The sequence below is a fragment of the Rhinopithecus roxellana genome, chromosome 13, assembly GCF_007565055.1.
Source record: "Rhinopithecus roxellana isolate Shanxi Qingling chromosome 13, ASM756505v1, whole genome shotgun sequence".
Taxonomy (NCBI): domain Eukaryota; kingdom Metazoa; phylum Chordata; class Mammalia; order Primates; family Cercopithecidae; genus Rhinopithecus; species Rhinopithecus roxellana.
In genome coordinates this window covers 28,279,856-28,298,963 of record NC_044561.1, presented here as the reverse complement: position 1 = coordinate 28,298,963, position 19,108 = coordinate 28,279,856, and the positions used below count along the sequence as shown (strand labels likewise).

The window sequence follows — 19,108 nt, the reverse complement described above, 5'->3', positions numbered from 1 at the left end:
GAGCCCAGGAGTTCGAGGCTGCAGTGAGCTATGATTGCACCCATGAGTAGTCACTGCATTCGAGCCTGGATAACATGGCAAGACTATATCTATTTTTTGTTGTGTTTGTTAAAGTACATTAGTGGCCGGGTGCAGTGGCTGACGCCTGTAATCCCAGCACTTTGGGAGACCGAGGTGGGCAGATCATTTGAGGTTAGGAGTTCGAGACCAGCCTGGCCAACATGGTGAAATCCTGTCTCTACTAAAAATACAAAAATTAGCCGGGCGTGGTGGCACGCACCTGTAGTCCCAGCTATTCGGGAGGCTGAGGCCGGAGAATCGCTTGAACCTGGGAGGTGGAGGTTGCAGTGAGCCAAGATCACGCCACTGCACTCCAGCCTGGGGGACAGAGCCAGACTCCGTCTTAATAAATAAATAAAGTACATTAGGTGATGTCTTAGTCTATTTTGTGCTGTTATCACAGAGTACCTGAGACTGGGTATTTTGTAAACAATGGAAGTTTATTCGGCTCATAGTTCTGGAGGCTGGAAGTCCAATAGCAAGGTGCCAGGATCTAGGGAGAGACTTCTTTGTGTGACACCCCATGGAAGAAGGCAGAAGGGCAAGAGAGTGTGCACTGAACCCAGTCTTTTATCAGGAACCCACTTCCAAGATAACTAACCCACTCCCAAGATAACTAACCCACTCTCATGATAACTAACCCACTGCAAAGATAATTAACCCACGCCTATAACTAACCCACTGCCATAACTAACCCACTCCCAAGATAATTAACCCACTCCCGTAATAATGAGCCCACTCCCATGATAACTAACCCACTCCTAAGATAACTAACCCACTCTCATGATAACTAACCCATTCCCAAGATAACTAACCCACTCTCATAACTAACCCACTCCCAAGATAACTAACCCACTCCCATGATAACTAACCCACTCCCATCATAACTAACCCACTCTCATGATAACTAACCCACTCCCATGATAACTAACTCGCTCTTATGATAACTAACCCACTCCCAAGATAACAACCCATGCCCATGATAACTAACCCATTCCCAAAATAACTAACCCACTCCCATAACTAACCCCTCTCATGATAACTCACTCTCATAACTAATCCACTCCCAAGATAACTAACCCACTCCCATGATAACTAACCCACTCTCATGATAACTAGCCCACTCTCATAACTAACCCACTCCCAAGATAACTAACCCACACCCATGATAACTAACCCTCTCCCATGATAACTAACCCACTCCCAAGATAACTAACTCACTCTTATGATAATCAATCCACTCCCTTAACTAACTCACACCCATGATAACTAACCCACTCCCAAGATAACTAGCCCCTCCCATGATAAGTAACGCACTCCCATGGTAACTAATCCACTGCCATGATAATGAACCCACTCCCATGATAACTAACCCACTCCCAAGATAACTAACCCACTCCCATGATAAGTAACCCACTCCCATAACCCACTCTTATGATAACTAACCCATTTCCATAACTAACCCACTCGCATGATAACTAACCCACTCCCATGATAACCCACTCCCATGATAACTAACCCACTCCCAGGTAACTTATCCACTCTCATAATAACTAACCTTCTCTCATGATAACTAACCCACTTCCATAACTAACCCACTTCAAAGATGACTAACCCACTCCCAAGATAACTAACCCACGTCCATAACTAACCTACTCTCATGATAACTAACCCACCCCAAGATGGTTAACCCACACCCATGATAACTAACCCACTCTCATGATAACTAACCTTCTCTTGTAACTAACCCACTCCCAAGATAACCCACTTGCATGATAAGTAACCCACTCCCATGATAACTAACCCACTCCCAGGTAACTAACCCACTCTCATAATAACTAACAGTCTCTCATGATAACTAACCCACTCCCATAACTAACCCGCTCCAAAGATGACTAACCCACTCCCAAGATAACCCACATCCATGATAACTAATCCACTCCCAAGATAGTTAACCCACACCCATGATAACTAACCCACTCTCATGATAACTAACCCTCTCTCAGGATAACTAACTCACTCCCAAGATAACCCATGCCCATGATAACTAACCCACTCCCATGATAACTAACCCACTCTCATGATAACTGACCCACTCCCAAGATAACTAACCCACTCCCAAGATAATGAACCCACTGCCATGGTAACTAACTCACTCCCATGATAACTAACTCACTGCAGAGATAACAGCGTTAATCCACTCAAGAGGGAAGAGCTCTCATGGCCTAATCAACTTTTTTTTTTGGCAGAGGGGGGACAGAGTCTTGCTCTGTCACCCAGACTGGAGTGCAATGGTGCAATCTTGGCTCACTGCAACCTCCACTTCCCGAGTTCAAGTGATTCTCCTGCCTCAGCCACCTGAGTAGCTGGGATGACAGGTGCGTGCCACCACACCCGGCTCGCTTTTTTGTATTTTTAGTAGAGACAGGGGTTTCACCATGTTGGTCAGCCTGATCTCGAACTCCTCAGGTGATCCACCCACCTTGGCCCCCTAAAGGGATTACAGGCGCGAGCCACTGCACCAGGCCCTAATCAACTCTTCAAGATCCCACCTCTCAACGCTGTTCCCTCAGGGATTAAGTTTCCAGCACAGGAACATCAGCGGACACATTCAAGCCATGGGATTCTGTCCCTGGCCTCCCAAATTAATGCCTTTTCATATGTAAAATACACTTATTCTAGCCCAATGTTCCCGAAGTCTTTTTTTTTTTTTTTTTTTTTTTTTTTTTGAGACGGAGTCTCGCTCTGTCGCCAGGGCTGGAGTGCAGTGGCCAGATCTCAGCTCACTGCAAGCTCCGCCTCCCGGGTTCACGCCATTCTCCTGCCTCAGCCTCCCGAGTAGCTGGGACTACAGGCGCCCGTCACAACGCCCGGCTAGTTTTTTTGTATTTTTTAGTAGACACGGGGTTTCACCGTGTTAGCCAGGATGGTCTCGATCTCCTGACCTCGTGATCCGCCCGTCTCGGCCTCCCAAAGTGCTGGGATTACAGGCTTGAGTCACCGCGCCCGGCCCCAAAGTCTTATTTCATTCCAGCAGTAACTCAAAAGTTTAAAGTCCAGAGTCTCCTGTGAGAATCTGATCTGGCTGTTACTGGTGTGATTCATTCCAAGGCAAATCCCTTTCCAGCTTCGAGCATGTGAAATTCACAGGCTTCGTGCTTCCAACGTGCAGAGGTGGGATAGGCATAGGACAGGCATTTCCATGCCAAAAGGGACAAATAGGCAAGAAGAAAAGAGCAGCTGGTCCCAAGTAAGTCCAAAACCCAACAGGGAAAACAACAGGAAGCCCTGAAGCCCGGGCAAAATCTCCTTTAACTCCCAGTTCCACATTCTGGGCTTACTGGGGTGGGGTTGGGCCTGCACCAGTGCTCCCCTAGCTTAGAGCCTGGCAGGGAACACTGGGATTGAGGCTGGATGTCCATCAGGCTTGATGGTGCAGGCCTCGCAGAGGGGGTCTGTGCTTTATCCCAAAGCCTGGGAAACTGGGTTCTGCCAAAGGCCTGGGTTTGGCCCTGGGGCCTTACTTAGAAGGTTCCAGTGCCATTCTCACGGAAGGGGATCCAGGGTGCTGCTCCATGGCATGGCCCGGAGCCCAGGCCCCAAGCAGTCCCGGGCCCCTGGGCTCCCTTCTCTGTTCCTGAATCTTCTCCATCTCTCCAGAGCTGGGTTCCGAGGTCAGTGTGCCAGCTCCTGGGGAGCCCTCATTGCCCACATGGGGGTTGTGTGATCTCTGTGGCAGGCAGAGAATCCAGGGCCCTCCTGGCCTGCCCACGCCCGCCTGCCCTGCGCCCACAGCTCCCTCCCCCAGCTCAGCTGCTCTTCAGGGCCTCACCCTGCCCTGCCACAGCCCACGAATGGCCTTTCTCCCGGGAGCAACAGCCACAGTGTGAGGAGGGGCTTGCTTCTCACCCCGCATATCTCTGGCAGTGGGAAGGGCTTTGGGAGGGGCTTGCTTTCCACACACCCCCACATCTCCGGGGGTGGGAAGGGCTTTGTAAGAGCTGCTCAGATCCCCGTCTCAGTAGGTTTTCTGTTGCTTATAACAGAATTCCTGAAACTGAGTAGTTTATAAAGAAAAGGAATTTATTTATTACAGTTATGAAGGCTGAGAAGTGCAAGGCCGAGGGGCAACTCTGGGGAGGGCCTTCCTGTTGGCTGGGGAGTGGGAGGCCTCTGCAGAGTCCTGAGGCAGCGGAGGGCAGCACACGGCAAGGGGCCTCAGAGACCTATCGTGCTAGCTCAAGTGTCTCTCCCCCTTCTTATTAAGCCACCAGTTCCCCACCGTGATAACCCATTAATCCCTTAACCCATGAATCCATTAAGCCATGAATGGATTAGTCCATCTATGAGGGCAGAGCCCACATGATCCAATCACCTCTTTATGGCCCCACCTCTCAATACTCCCCACGTTGGAGATAAATTTTTTTTTTTTTTAAGACAGGGTCTCACTCTGCTGCCCAGGCTGGAGTGCAGTGGCACAATCTTGGCTCATTGCAGCCTTCAACTCTTGGCCTCAAGCGATCCTCCCATCTCAGCCTCCCAAAGCATGAGGATTACAGGCATGAGCCACCTCACCCGGCCGAGGACTAAATTTCAACACGAATTTTGGAGGGGACAAAAGTAGAAAGTAAAAGTTCCTCTTCAAAGTGTCCCTTCTTGTTAAAGAATAAATCACTTATTAAAAATAAGTTTCTCTGAAAACTTCCTTCAAAGTGCTAATAAGTCTTTGTTAAGCCCCATCCTATGTAGATGATGTTAAACATGCTCACAGGCACGTACTACACTCTATGTCCTTGTACCTTAACCAAGATATTTGTGCTGGACCTGCTCACGGGCGCGCTCCAGATTGCAGCCTATGTGCCTTCCCTGTTTAGCATAAGCAACTTCCTCTTTGCCTTTGTTTTGCCGTTACTTTTACCTTTTTAGAAAAGTTTTTTTTTTTTTTTTTTTTTTTTTTGAGACGGAGTCTCGCTCTGTCCCCCAGGCTGGAGTGCAGTGGCCGGTTCTCAGCTCACTGCAAGCTCCGCCTCCCGGGTTCACGCCATTCTCCTGCCTCAGCCTCCCAAGTAGCTGGGACTACATTAGCTGGGACTACAGGCGCCGCCACCTCGCCCGGCTAGTTTTTTGTATTTTTAGTAGCGACGGGGTTTCACCGTGTTAGCCAGGATGGTCTCGATCTCCTGACCTCGTGATCCGCCCGTCTCGGCCTCCCAAAGTGCTGGGATTACAGGCTTGAGCCACCGCGCCCGGCGAAAAGTTTTAAACTGTTAGCCAATCGGGTTGTAGTGTAGATTGTGAGATCTGGCTCCAGCCAATAGAGACAGGACACAGGAGCAGGGACAAACTACATAAAGGATAAAAATTGCTTCCCTCCTTTGTTCAGGTGTGCTCTCGCCATTGTTCCATCTGCAATGAGCACCCTTTCTGCACAAAGTAAAAATGACCTTGCTGAGATAATTAAATTTCTGTTGAGTGCTTTATGTTCTTTGCAGCACCAGGGAACAAGCATTCTGTTTCTAAACATTTTACATATAACACAAATATTCAAAGCATAGCACCCCCTCCCACCTGCTTATTACCCAGAGGCCTCCAGTCTACACCCAGAAGCCTTTCTCTACCTGAAGCACTGATGGGATCCTGTTGTTTCTGCTTGAAACCCGGCCATGGCTCCTTCCTGCCCTGGGATATGGGCTGTCCTTTTCCCAGCTAAACAGAGCAAGTGGAGCTCTCTCTTCCCACCAGGCCTTTGCATATGCTCTTCCCTCTGCCTGGAATCCTCTTCCTACTATCTTATCCTAGTTAACCTCTGGTCACTCCTTGGCCTCTCTTGGAGTATCACCACCTCCAAGAAGCCCTCCCCAGCCTTCTGCGGCTCTCTGTCTCATCATTGACCACACTGTGACTTCATTGCCTGCCTGCCTCTGTCTCTCTGTTGGATAAGAAGCTCCCTGAGGCCAGAGACCATCTTGAGTGTTCCTCCCTGCCACATGTCAACAGCATAGGGCCTGGCACCAAGGAAAGGTCAGGATAAGTTTGTCCTTGGGGTGCTCTCAGCCTCAGTTCGATTCTCTAAAAAAGATGAGGTTGGCTGGACACAGTGGCTCAGGCCTGTAATCCCAGCACTTCGGGAGGCTGAGGCAGGTGGATCACCTGAGGTCAGGAGTTCAAGACCAGCCTGCCCAATATGGTGAAACCCCCTCTTTACTAAAAATACAAAAATTAGTCAGGCATGGCGGCACATGCCTGTGGTCCCAGCTACTGGGAAGGCTGAGGCAGGAGAATTGCTCAAAGGCAGAGGTTGCAGTGAGCCAAGATTGAGCCACTGCACTCCAGCTTCGGTGACAGAGCAAGATTTTGTCTCAAAAAAAAAAAAAAAAAAAAAAAAAGAAAAGATGAGGTTGTCCTGGATCCCTTCTCCCAGTCATGACCCTTATGGGGTGTCTCCCACATGCCTGTAGCAGGGGAGACTGGGGGGTGTACTGCCCGCTGACCCTCCCATGCCAGGGCACAAGGACTCAGATGCATCTGAGAGCGAAAACTCTTTTAGCTCCTGGAATTTTCAGGGGTGGGAGGCAGGTGTCAGCTCAGGAGGGGTTAAGGAAGCACCACCTTCCCACGACTCCTGGCAGCAAGCCGGTGCCAGGAGTGGTGCCAGCAAAGGTAAGGGTGAGGCCGCCTCCTGGGAGCCCTGACTGTTGAGGAGTGGGACTGGCCCCTCAGCTGTCTGGCTGGGACACCGCCATCTCTGGGCCAGAGCTGAGAGCCACCAGCTGCTGCTCTGTTCGGTCTCCTACAGGAACCCTGACTCCCAGCCTGGGACTCTTCGCCCAAACCTCTCACCACTCCAGATCCAGGGGCCTTCCTCCCTAGCCCTGGCCCCACCCCTTCTCCCCTAATCAGGATGAAAATAGCAACCGCCGGCACTTCCCAGTGCCATTTGGTGCCAGGTGCTGCCATCTGTCGGGGGTGGTGACGAGGTGACGTGGGGAATGGCCTGGAACCCAGAGTCTGTGCACCCCAGGGCTTGGAGTGCTTTCTTCCTGTCTCTCCTTGGTGGCCCCAGGCAGGTTCCTGAACCCTCTGTGCCTTGGCGTCCCGTGTAATAAAATATGTGGTTGTGTGTGTGTGTGGAATGACAGCCTGGATTCTACACGCCAAGGTACGAACCTTCCAGGTGCACTTGCTTGGTGCCAGGTCCCATCTCAGAATGTGAGGAGGGGCTGGGATGTGAACTCAGGTTGGCCTGCCCCTGCCACGCCCCTGCCACTCACCGACTTATTTCCATGCCTTTTTTTGGCCACAGACAAACGTAACAGGATGGCCTTGAAGAGCCAGTGGACGGTGCGGGGGTGTCAGGCTATATGGAGACCCCTGCTTCCACTTGTCATTGGTTCCTCTTGAGTCCTGTCACCTTGCCTCTGATTCCACTCAAGGCTCTGAGGCCGGGAGGCAGGGGTCTGAGGGCCCCACTGGCCCCTGGTGTGAGCAGGCTCCAAGCCTCCTTCCCACGGCACCCATCAAGCTCAGGGCTCTGCCGTGCCCACTCGGGGCAGTCCTGCCCCACCATCCCTGTGTCCGGTTCTGCTTTGAGCAAAGGAGGGGGGAGTGGGCTTTGCCATCCCCAGCTACGTGACCCTCAGGGTCTGGCAGCCACTCTGATCCTGTGCCCTTGTATGAGTTTGCTAGAGCTGGTGTAACCAACACCACAGACAGGCGACTTACACAACAGAGATTCATTTCCTCATTCTTCCAGAGGCTGAAAGTCTGAGATCAATGCGTCTGCAGGGCTGGTTCCTCCTGAGGCCTCACTCCTGGGAGTGTAGATGCTGCCTTCTCTCCGTGTCCTCACGCGATCTCCCCTCTGTGTGTGTCCATGTCCCCATCTTCTCCTTTTATGAGGACACATGTGCTGTTGGGTTAGGGCCCACCCTGAGGGCCTCATTTACCTTCATCGCCTCTTTAAGGACGCTATCTCCAAATGCAGTCACATTGGGAGGTATGGGAGTCAGGACTTCAACAGATGAATTTTTGGGGGGACACAATTCAGCCATAAATGCTGCTCTGTAAATGGGCTAATAGGATGGCTGTGAAGAGCCACGGAGCAGGGTGGTGGGCACCACGCAATATCAAGTGTCGACCTTTGTGGGGTGTGTGGTCCATGCCTGTCCACCAGGCAGGGGCTCTGTCTGACTCTCTGCACCGCACCAGTTTTGCACCCCTACCGAGCAGGGACTGGGCACCCAGCAAATGTCTGGAGTGTGGGCTGGATATGAGGGGCTAGGCATGCTGGGCGCTCTCGTCTGGTTCCCTTCGGCTCCTGCCTGCTCACTCCTAATCCTGGCTGTTCACGAAATGAACATTCCTCGGGCGCTTGCTCTGCGCCATGCTGTCTGCTGCAGCCCCTTTTCTGTTGGGGCACTGCCTGCCCCAGCCCCAGTGGTTCAGATGGCACTGCTGGTCACAGCACCCTTGCCTCCGCTCCTGCAGTCCCCTTGGCTCAAACGTGACACACGACCAAGTGGGGCTGATGAGAATCCTTCCAGGAGACTTGCTGGAAGGGTGCGGGGCCGGAGGGGGTCTCTCTTTGGGATTGCTGCTCTGAGGACGGAGGCTTTGTCTCCACAAGGAGAAGCAGAGAGGTTCAGAGATGAGAAGTGATGAGGAGCAGGTGTCCTGCTGGCAGAGAGACTGCCACTGCTGCACCTGCACAAACAGGTTGCCTTTGGGGCTTGACTGAGTCATTTGTGTACAAAATGACCCTGACGATGACACATAGCCTGGCCAAGGTCTTGAGATGTGGGGACAGCAGCGAGAGACTCGCACAGGAAAGCTCTGGGCCTTTGCTCCCAGGAGCAGCTCACCTGGGCTGTCGGGGGAGAGAGGAGGCAGGAAGGAGCACAGTCAACAATGGAAATGATTAAAATATGGTCTCGGTGCTGAGGCAGGAGGTGCCCTAAGGGTCCCCGCCCTACCCCAGAGCCTTGGCAGGTGGGAGTCTGGGATCATTTCTGAACAGGTTGGCTCAGGAGAGCTTCCTGGAGTGGGTAGCTCTGGAGCTAGGCCTGGGAGGCTGGGTAGAGTTAGTGTAGGGCAGGTACCCCTGGGAGGATATGACCAGAGCAGGGAGCGGAGGCAGGAAAGTAGAGCTTGTGTTTGGGAAAAACAAGTCCTGTTTCCCTGGAGGACAGAGATAAGGCAGGAAAGCCTGGAGGGTTTGGGCAGCGGGGAGGGGGAGCCAGAGAAGTCAGGCGGTCAGGCCCTGTGCTGGATGGGGGCTCTAGGCACAAATTAGTCATCTCCGCCATCCTAGGAAGAGACGGTCCTGCAGACAGCGCGCCATTGCACCCCATGCTGCCTTCCGAGGCTGCACAGGCAGCCTTGCGGAAGTGCTGGATCCTTTACCCTGAAGTCACTGGGTCCTGCAGTTCTGCAGCCGGGAACCTGAGCATTGGAAAAGTACAGCTCACCTGAGTGCCCGCCTCTAACCCAGGTCCACCAGGGCTGGACCTGGAGGAGGATCAAAGAGAGACCCTGAATCTGGCCCCAAGGAGCTTCAGGTTCACTTGAGCTGGGGCCCTTTGAGGAAGTGGGGAGGGCGGATCCAGGTCTGGAGTCTTTGGATTGAAAGGTTGGAGATGCCTGTAGGACTCCCAAGGTCAGTGAGTTGAGGGCAGGGCACTGGGGCAGGCAAGAGACACAGGAAGGGCAGGGCAGAGCACAGAGGACCCAGCCTGGGGAGGGGGAGGCAGAGAGGGCTGGGCAAAAACAGCCTCCAGGCCTTGTGTATTTTCTCCACTATGGTTCTCCTCCACCCTCCCACCCCAGCTCCCCGCAACCATCCTCCTGGGTAAGACGCTAAAGCGGGTCCCCTAAACCTAGGGTTCTGCAGGGCCATCCCCTCTGCCCCTTCACTGAGCACTCTCCTGTGAGCTAGACAGCCTTAAAGCCTCGTGGTGGCTGGTTTCTTCTGGAGGGTCCGGAACCCGGAGACAGGTGTGCTTAGAGTGGGTCCCCTCTAGGGATGTTCTGCCCCGCAGGTAGTGCCTGGGGAGATGGAGGGGTGTGGGTGAGATTCGGAGAAAGGGTGGGCCCAGAGGTCCGGATCCTGGGGACAAACAGCACCCCGGGCACCCTGGGGTGGGCGCACCAGGTACTGGCGCGAGTTTAGCGGGGTTCGTACTGCGTCCTGTCCAGCGCGGGCTACAGGCCCAGGCCCGGCCCCGCGTGGCGGTCGGGGAAAGGCACTTCCTCCCGGGACGCGGGTCTCCCGTGGCAGCGCAGTCCCTGACCTAGCTCCGGAGCGGCGGGCGGTCCCGCGGGGCTCGGGCGAGGCCACAGCAGCGTGCGTGCTCGTGCGCGGGTGAGCCCGTGGCGTCCGCCGTGGCAAGCGCGGGGACGGCGTGGCCGTGGCCGGCGGTGGCCGCGCGTGCGCGTGGGTGCGAGCGGGGGGGCGCACGTGGCCACCCAAACAAAGGCAGCGCCTCGTGACCGAGCTCGCGCGCGCGGACCCACCAGGGCAGGCGCGCCCCCGCGGACCCCGACTCGGCCGCGGGGCGGGGGCGGTGCGCGGGGCGCGGCCCCTTTAAGGCGCGGCGCGGGGCGGGGCGGCGGCTGCGCAACGGGGCCGGGGGCGCGCAGACTCCGCGTAGCGGGACGCGAGCGCGCGACCTGGCGCCGCCGCCGCCTCCGCGCTCGTGGCCGGGACCCGCGGGGCCGCCTCCTCCCGGCTACCCGGCGCCGCTGGGCTCCCGGGCGGGCGGTAGGTGTAGCGCGGCCGGGCGGCCGGCGAGGGGGGCGCCGCGGCGGGTGGATGAGAGTTGGCCCCGATCTCCGCTCAGGGTAAGCGGCGCGCGGACACCCACCCATCCCGACCTGGTTGCCCCGCGGCCACGCTCCCTTCTGGGCGGGCAGCCCGCTACCCGGCGCACTCGGCCGTGCTCTCCCTGCCGCCGCCGGGGCCGAGCCTGAGACCCTCCGAGCAGGGCCCTGCGCGGGCGCGCCCCGCACACGCCCCCGGGTCCCGCGCGTCACGGCAGACCCCCGTGGGCACCGGCGGCGGCAGGTCCGGGTTCTGCCCGTCGGCCGGGGGAGATGAGGGCATCCTGGGGTTGCGGGACCCGGACTGGGGTGGGGGTCGCCGGACCGGTGTCACTGACGCTGGGCCACTGGAGGGGACGGGATCGGCCCGGGCCCGCCAATGTCGTCCTGCCGACCCGCTCCCGGGTGGGACCGGAGAGGAGGAGGGCGCCCCAGCCCCTGCTTCCCTACAGACGACCTCGCCAAAAAGTTGTGGGCGCTTGCCCCCTCCGTGCACCCCACTTTCTGCTGTCTCCTCTCTCTTTGTTCGGGATGTTGAGTTCATGGGGCTCTGCTGGGGCGGGCTGCCACCTTGGCTGGAGCCCAGGCCCGTGCGCCTACCAGAACGTGGGATGCAGTGTGGCAACTCAGGCCTGAGTACAGGTCCAGAGCAGGGCGTGCACCCCTGCCAGGCCCTGGACAAGGGAGGGAGGAGAGCCAGTTTGTCCCCAGCTGGGTGGGCTGGTGCCCCTACCCTGTTGGCTGTGTGGCAGAAGGTGCAGCAGTGCCCCGGGGCCTGGGACCTGAGTGTGACCCCCCAGAACCAAGTCCACTTTTTCGACTGTTGCCAACCCTGCATCTCCTGAGGTAGGAAAGGTTCGGCTTGGGGGAGACCTTTTTGCAGTATGGGGGTTCCCTTCTTGCCTGCCTTGTGTGGGTTAGGGAGAAAATCCAGAGGTGTCTCTCCTACACGCCAAAAAGGAGGTGCCTGAGTCCCAGCCCAGTGCAGCCCTGCCCTGGTGCTGGCTTTGGGGCTGGGCCTGGGAGGGAGGTCAGGGTCAGGGCTCTGTTGCCTCAGAAGTCGAGGGCAGTGCTCCAGAGAGGAGTCTGGGACTTGCCTCCCTCACCCTCCTGCTCTGTGACCTTGGGCAAGGTAGTGAGCCTCCTGGACCTCAGTTTCCTCACTAGCAAGTGGGCAGGGGCAGGTAAGAGGATTGAATGAGGTGACGTGGGCCTCCCTCAGGCTGGGCTCGCCCTGGGTTGGGGTTCAGAATGGGTTTAGGAGGTCAGTCATGGCCTCTGTCCCGGGCGCTGTGGCTGAGCCTGAAGTCTGGTCTGTTTGCCTGACTTTTGTGTCGGCCCATTTGGGGATACACAGTCTGGCCAGGGAGCGTGTTCAGTGGCTGCCCCTGCCCTGTACTAGGGTGAAACTACGTTCCCCTCTTCTTAGCTGGGACTCCCCAGATGAGTTACCTCAGTAACCCTGACCCTCCTTCCTGCTGCAGACCCCTCCGAAGACCCCTGCCTGGCCCAGGAAAGGGGCCCTGCCTGTCTCGCCTTCCTCCTGCCTTGGTGGCGGTGTGGACCCGTCTGCAGCACTTTGTGGTCCCAGGGCAGGGACCTCCAAGCCGCATAGTCCTCACAATGCTGGGCTCACAGGGAGATGCAGCTTGGTCCTGGAGCCTGGGAAGTTAGGCTCCTGGGGTCTCAGTGGGCCACCAGCTCTCTGCTCGGTTGCTCTTTCTTCTCAGCTGCCCCTGTGGCTGATGTGTGGAGTGCGGCTGTCCCAGCCGTGCAGCCTGGGGGCAGGTTGGGCCTGTCCTGTGATCTGTCTTGCACTCTGGAGAGCCATTTCCTGGAGACTGCACGGGAAAGTGTCAGAGTTGTGGTGTGCTTCCATATGGCCCTGGGAGGCTGTTTGTTCTGGGTCTCCTGCTGAGGGAGGTGGAGGACCCTTCACCGGGAAAGAACCAGGTGGTCTCTCTCCAAGCCACTGGCCTTCCAGGGCTTCCCCTTGGTACCCTCCTCTTATCTGTGGAGCCCTGCGTCGGCGTCGGGTAATCCTCGCTCTCTGCTGTCTGGGGCTTCACCTTCACTAACTAGAAAACGAGGGAGGAGAATCAGAGCCGGTTTTCCTGAATCACCGTTTCTGCTGTGGAATAGAACAGTGGTTCAGGCTCAATGAAAACCAAGTGTTTTTGGAGTCCAGTGAGCCTTTGCTGTCAGGGAGGGCTGCCAGCCTGAAGCCTGTTTTCTCTTTGGAAAGAGTGTCAGAGTAATGTTATAGATGTTACAGAAACAGCAGCACCCCACCTGATGGCTCCTGGTGACAACCCTTTTATGGGAGAACCTGGGGCCCCGATGGTCCCGTGGTGTGATCCGTGTTAGTGACTGTGCCATCCGTGTACCCCCTCCCCTCCCTGGGGGCCACATGAAGCCTGCTTCCAGCTCCCCATGTTTCTCTGTTTGGGTATTTCTCTCCGGTAGCCAAATCTACTGGGCGTTGTTTGACAGTGGGGCTCCAGTCCTGTCATGATGGGGCTCCGGTCAGGGGCTCATTTTAGGAGGCTGCCCCTTCTCAGGGAGCTGGGGAGGCTTCCCCGTATGTGGGCCTCTGTGTGTCAGGTTTGGGGGCTCCTGCCTTGCCTAGTGGCCACAGTGGGGGTATTTACGGAACTCCTGTTGGTGTGGGTGTGTGCTGGCTGGGAGGGAAGACGCCAGGAGCTGGCTGGGTGGCCTGGTCACCCCTTGCCTAAGTTCCTGCCTCCTCCCCTGCAAGGCGGCCCAAGAGGCTGCTGCCTGGCCTCTTTAGGGGAAAGGAGACCGTCTCTGCAGAAAGCCCGGGGCAGCAGGGACAGTGTTGGGGTGTGTGGCAGAGCATCCCTGCTCTGACAGAAATTGGCAGTGAATTGAGGGAGAGAAGCTGTGGCCGGGCTTAGTAAGTAACAGGCGGAAGGCAGAGGTGCTCGCTGGGAAGCGGCATCTCTTGCCTGGCTTGGAGATGGTCATCTGCTGGGCGCCTCCGAGGCCGAGTGGACCACTCACAGTGCTTTCAAAGTCCTCTGGTTTGGGCATCCCGCAGGCTGGCTTGGGGTCTCTTTGGCACCATGGTGGGTTTAGAAGCCTTTTCTTTGGCTTTTGGTGGCACAGCAATGGTCTGAAAATACTGCTTGTAAAGAAGTAAAAGTTCAAGTCCTCCACCATCAGGTGTGGCTGGGGGGTCTGGGAGGAGGCCTGGATCTCCCAAGGGGACAGTTATGCGAACAGAGTGTCACAGGCCTAACCCAGCCCAGCGGGTGGGGCCCAGGCCAGCCTGTCACCTGCTTGGAGCCCTTGGCTGCTGGGGAAATGTAATAGTTTAACTTGAGAACTTAAAGGCAGGTCACTCAGACTCTCTTAGAGACGGAGATGGCGCAAGAGAATATGGGTTTTGACGGGCGCAGTGGCTCCCACCTGTAATCCCAGCACTTTGGGAGTCTGAGGCGGGCGGATCACCTGAGGTCGGGAATTCGAGACCAGCCTGACCAACATGGAGAAGCCCCTGCGTTTACTAAAAATACAAAAAATTAGCCGGGTGTGTTGACACATGTCTGTCATCCCAGCTACTCTGGAGGCTGAGGCAGGAGAATTGCTTGAACCTGGGAGGCGGAGGTTGTGGTGAGCTGAGATCTCTCCATTGCAGTCCAGCCTGGGCAACAAGAGCGAAACTACATCTCAAAAAAAAAAAAGAGAGAAAAGAAAATGCGTGTTTCCCTAATTGGAGAAAGCCCTGTTGTTTTGCCTTTGGTGTCTCGGCATGTGGCAGAGGCCTGGGCGGACACTTTGGGCTGGTAATTCGCCACTAATGACAGTCCCCTCTGCAGGGCTACTGTTCCGATTGTTTGGCGTTTGAGTTGTAAGCTAGGGTTGTGATTATGTTTCAACCCTGTGATTCAAGTCCCCTGTGGTTACACAGGAAAGGCAAGAAGTATCGAAAACATTCGTAATAGTAATAGAAATCACTCATTCTGCACAGCAGGCCTGCGCCGAGTGTTTTACACGAATTGTCTCAACAAAGTCCTCAGAGCATACAACTTCACCCCATTTTACAGATGAGGAAACTGAGGCACGGGGAGGCAGTGCAGCTTGCCTAAGTCCCCAGTTTGTTCCCGAGCAGGGCTGGGATTTGCTCTGAAGGCTATGCTCATAAACATTGCAGCCTTTCTGCCTTCCGAATAATCCTTTTCTAAGAGGGATTTTGTGAGAGAAATATCAGCAATAAACTTAAAGTCGTGATGAGACTTCTCTCTTTGCTGTCAAACATGCAATAAATAGCAACATGTGGATAGCATGTCCTCCTCGCGGCCAGATAGCCCTCTAAGCGTCATACACGATTTATTTTCGTAACAACTGGCAGTAGGTGCTCTTGTTAGCTGCATTTCACACAGGAGGAAGCCCTGGCACAGAACTGTTCAGCAACTTGCCCAGGGCCACAGGTTGCTGTGTGGTAGAGGTGGGTTTGGACCGATGGGAGGTGCTTTTAACCCAAGCCCTATATGCACAGGGATTGGGTGGAGAGCATGCTTGATCTTGCTGCTGTGTGTTCTTGGGCAAGACACCTAACCTCTCTGGGCCTCAGTTTGGTCACTTGTAAACGAGGGCCTTGGCCTAGGGTATAGAAGCCAGAGCTTGAGAGCTGGCTCTGGCCTGAGGTGGCTGTGTCTGCACCGCCTCCCACAGGGAGGCCCAGGTGGGTGGAGAGACCTGGCTGCCACTTCTCTAGAGGAAGCAGGTCTGCTGAGGAACAGGCTGGAGCCTTGGCTGGGGCTGGGTAGGGCCTTGGCTGGGGCTGGGTGGGGCTGGGTGGGGAGGCCATGGGTGGTCGAGCAGCGAGGGCTTCTGGGATGCACTTGGTAGTGGCTGAGTCAGTGCCCTCTGTGAAGTGAGGTCTGAGAGGCAGAGCGTGGGGGTGCTGGAAAACTGTGAAGCTCTGTGCTGCGTGAATTGTTACTTGTCCCTGGGGAACAGGGGGGACAAGAAACTCTGCTCGGGAGCCCATGCTACCAAACTCCCGCGAAGCTGTAGTGGGAGAAGCTGAATGCTGGGCAGCCATCAGTTAGGAGTCCCCAGGAAGTGACTCAGCCTCTCTTGGTCGGTTCCCCTGCGGGCCATTCCTGGGACCTCTCTGCTCCATGTCCCCTCGCCAGGGAGGCCTCCTGTGGATGCCCCAGCCATGCGTCTGCTGTCACTGCTCTCCTCTTCTGGAGGTTCTGGTTTGTCTACTGTTTACCATGCTTCCCTTCTAGAAGGTGGGCTCCTGAAGTTAGGGGTCTCTGCTCATGTCCAGCGACCTGGAGTGGTACTTCATGGTGCCTGGTATCCTGGGACCCTGGCTTGGGGCTGAGCTGGGCTGTGGAGTGAGGTAGGGCCAGGGGCCAGGCTGGGAATGAAGTTGTTTGTTCTCCACTCTTGGTGTTGACCTTGGCCACCTGGCTGAGGTGTGTTTGCCAGCATCTTTATTGAGGTGTAATTCACGCACCATACAACACACTCATTTAAAGTGCACAGTTCACGGACTTTTAGTACATTCAGCAAATTGTGCAACCATCACCGCAGTCGAAACCCAAACAGGAACCTGGGCCTTCTAGATACTTTAGGCACTCCCTGGACCCTTCCTCCCCACCCCTGGCCACCACCTTTCTCTCTCTCTTCTTTTTTTTTTTTGAGATGGAGTTTCGCTCTTGTTGCCCAGGCTGGAGTGCAATGGCATGATCTCAACTCACTGCAACCTCTGCCTCCCAGGTTCAAGTGATTCTCCTGCCTCAGCCTCCTGACTAGCTGGGATTACAGGCGTGCACCACCATGCCTGGCTAATTTTGTATTTTTAGTAGAGACGGGATTTCACCATGTTGGTCAGGCTGGTCTCAAATTCACGATCTCAGGTGATCCACCTGCCTTGGCCTCCCAAAGTGCTGGGATTATAGGTGTGAGCCACCGCACACCCAGCCAACTCTATTTTTTAAAAACTGTTTTAGACTTATAGAAAAATTGCAGGCCGGGCGCGGTGGCTCAAGCCTGTAATCCCAGCACTTTGGGAGGCCGAGACGGGCGGATCACGAGGTCAGGAGATCGAAACCATCCTGGCTAACACGGTGAAACCCCGTCTCTACTAAAAATACAAAAAACTAGCCGGGCGAGGTGGCGGCGCCTGTAGTCCCAGCTACTCGGGAGGCTGAGGCAGGAGAATGGCGTGAACCCGGGAGGCGGAGCTTGCAGTGAGCTGAGATCTGGCCACTGCACTCCAGCCTGGGTGACAGAGCGAGACTCCGTCTCAAAAAAAAAAAAAAAGAAAAATTGCAGAGATAATCCAGAGTTTCTAAATTATCCCTACCAACCATTGCAGTTTGTTTGGTGATTAGCATCTCACATTAGTGTGATAGGTTTTTTACCATCCAGGGACTGATATTGATACATTATCAGTAGCCAAAGTACATAGTTTGTTCAGATTCATTAGCTTTTACCTAATGTCCTTTTTCTGTTCCAAGACTGCATCTCGGGTCCCAGATGACATCTAGCTGTCGTGTCTCTGTAAGCTCCTCTTTGCTGTGACGGCTTCTCAGAGTTTTCTTAGTTTTGATAACTCTGACAGTCTTAAGAAATAGTAGGTAAGTTGTGGGATCTCCATCCATTGGAATTTGTCTGTTTGGACAATTGGAATTCCTCTGTTGGAATTTGGATGCGTTTCTCGTGGTGAGACTGGGGCGCCGGCTTAGCGGGAGTAAGGCCGCAGAGGCGCGGTGCCCTCTTACCAAATCACGCCAGGCGCACAGCGTCGATGTGGCCCGCGGCTGCTGGTGCTGGCTTGGCCACTCGGCTGAGGTGTGCTTCTCAGGCATCTTCATAGCAGTTCTTGGATTTCCTTCCTCCAGGACTGTTGCCTTTGGGAGGAGGTCACTACAGCCAGCCACAATTAAGGTCTGAGGAGTCACGCCCGCCTCCTTGAGGGCGGAGTGACTGTGTCACTGATGTGGCCTTCTTCTGCAGGGGGGTCTGTCTCTTCTCCTCATTTATCAGTTTATGCAGCTGTTTACTTATCCGTGTGGGTTCGTGGATACTCATTTAATCCGCTGGGTCTCTGTGGAATGCCGTTATTTTGTTTGCTGACTTGTTCCAGTGCTGGCTGTCGGACTCCCTGGACGTACCCCTTCACGGTGGGTGGTGTGAGTCCTTCCTCACTTTCTGGCCCTACGAGATGCTCCAGGCTCAGCTTGTCCATTCCCTGCCCAGGCTTAGAGTCAGCTCCTTCTCCAGGGAGCCCGGGTTCCTTTTGTTGGAGGGGGAAATCGGAAACCAGGATCCAGGTAGCAGGTGCACTTGTCAGTACTGGGGTGTCATTGCTTCTAGGCCCTCTCGGCTGACAGCAAGGAAAAGCATGCGTGAGCTGACGCACAGGTATGTACATGCCTCTGCCTGTGTCCGCATGTAGCCTCCTGTACCTGTATTGAGTGAAGCGTGAGTTCGCGCTGCTGATGAACTCTGATCCGTTTCCTGCGTGGATCTTTCTCGTCTCCTTTCTTGCTGATCCATTCGTGTCTATTCAAGCAGCAGGAAGCCAGACTCCCACCGCTTGCCACCCATCTGCTTTATCCCGGTGTGGCTGCATAGTGGGACTGGAGTTGTTAGTGGGACCTCTTGGAAAACAGTTTCCTATCCCTTGGCTGTCGCAGCACAGCTGGCTGGCTGGGGCTGGGGAGGGGCCGCCGCCTCCCCAACCTGGTTCCATGACTTAGAGGGAAGAGGGGAGGGAGGCTGCAGAAGAACCAGGGACTTCCCTGCTGTGCTTAGTCAGCCCGGCCCTGCAGGGACAGGCACTGGCTTGGCATTGCTTTGAGACGTGAAAGTGGGACTGACTTAGAATGCATCCCGGAGTCTGGCCTCCTCGGGCAAGGAGGAGAAAGGCTGCCGGCGGGATGCTTTAGAGCTCAGACAAATCTCCGACTCCATCCTGGCCAGGTCTGTCCCCTCTCCGCCTCTGAACTTGCCACCCTGGCAGGGGATGGCCTTTGAAAAGATCTACAGAGTCGCATTTGCTGGCCTTTCTGTTAAGCGTCTTTCATGCAGGACTGCGTCGGTCTCTTGCAGAAGTTTTGGGAAGACAGAGAATCAGGCAGTCACTCCCCGTCTGCTGGTTTGTCGGTGGTGTTTTCCAGGCAGCATTTTTGGGATCTGAGTGGAGCCTGTCTTTTTTTTTTTTTTGAGATGGAGTTTCGCT

At 55.3% G+C, this 19,108-nt stretch overlaps 1 protein-coding gene across 4 annotated transcripts in view; it reads left to right on the top strand.

Annotated features, from left to right (window-relative positions):
- The first annotated feature begins 10,744 nt into the window (after positions 1–10,744).
- GRAMD4 (GRAM domain containing 4) overlaps positions 10,745–19,108 on the top strand; it is a 102,338-nt gene continuing 93,974 nt past the window's right edge. For 3 of the 4 annotated variants that reach the window (XR_004052717.1, XM_030915136.1, XM_030915135.1), the window contains exon 1: positions 10,745–10,899. Coding sequence is in view for 2 of the 4 variants with exons in the window: in XM_030915136.1 (XP_030770996.1) it covers positions 10,871–10,899 (29 nt within the window). In the remaining 2 variants the exon portion in view is untranslated. Of the gene's footprint in view, positions 10,900–11,602; positions 11,725–19,108 lie in introns of those variants that run through there. The other variant, XM_030915141.1, reaches the window with a different exon arrangement.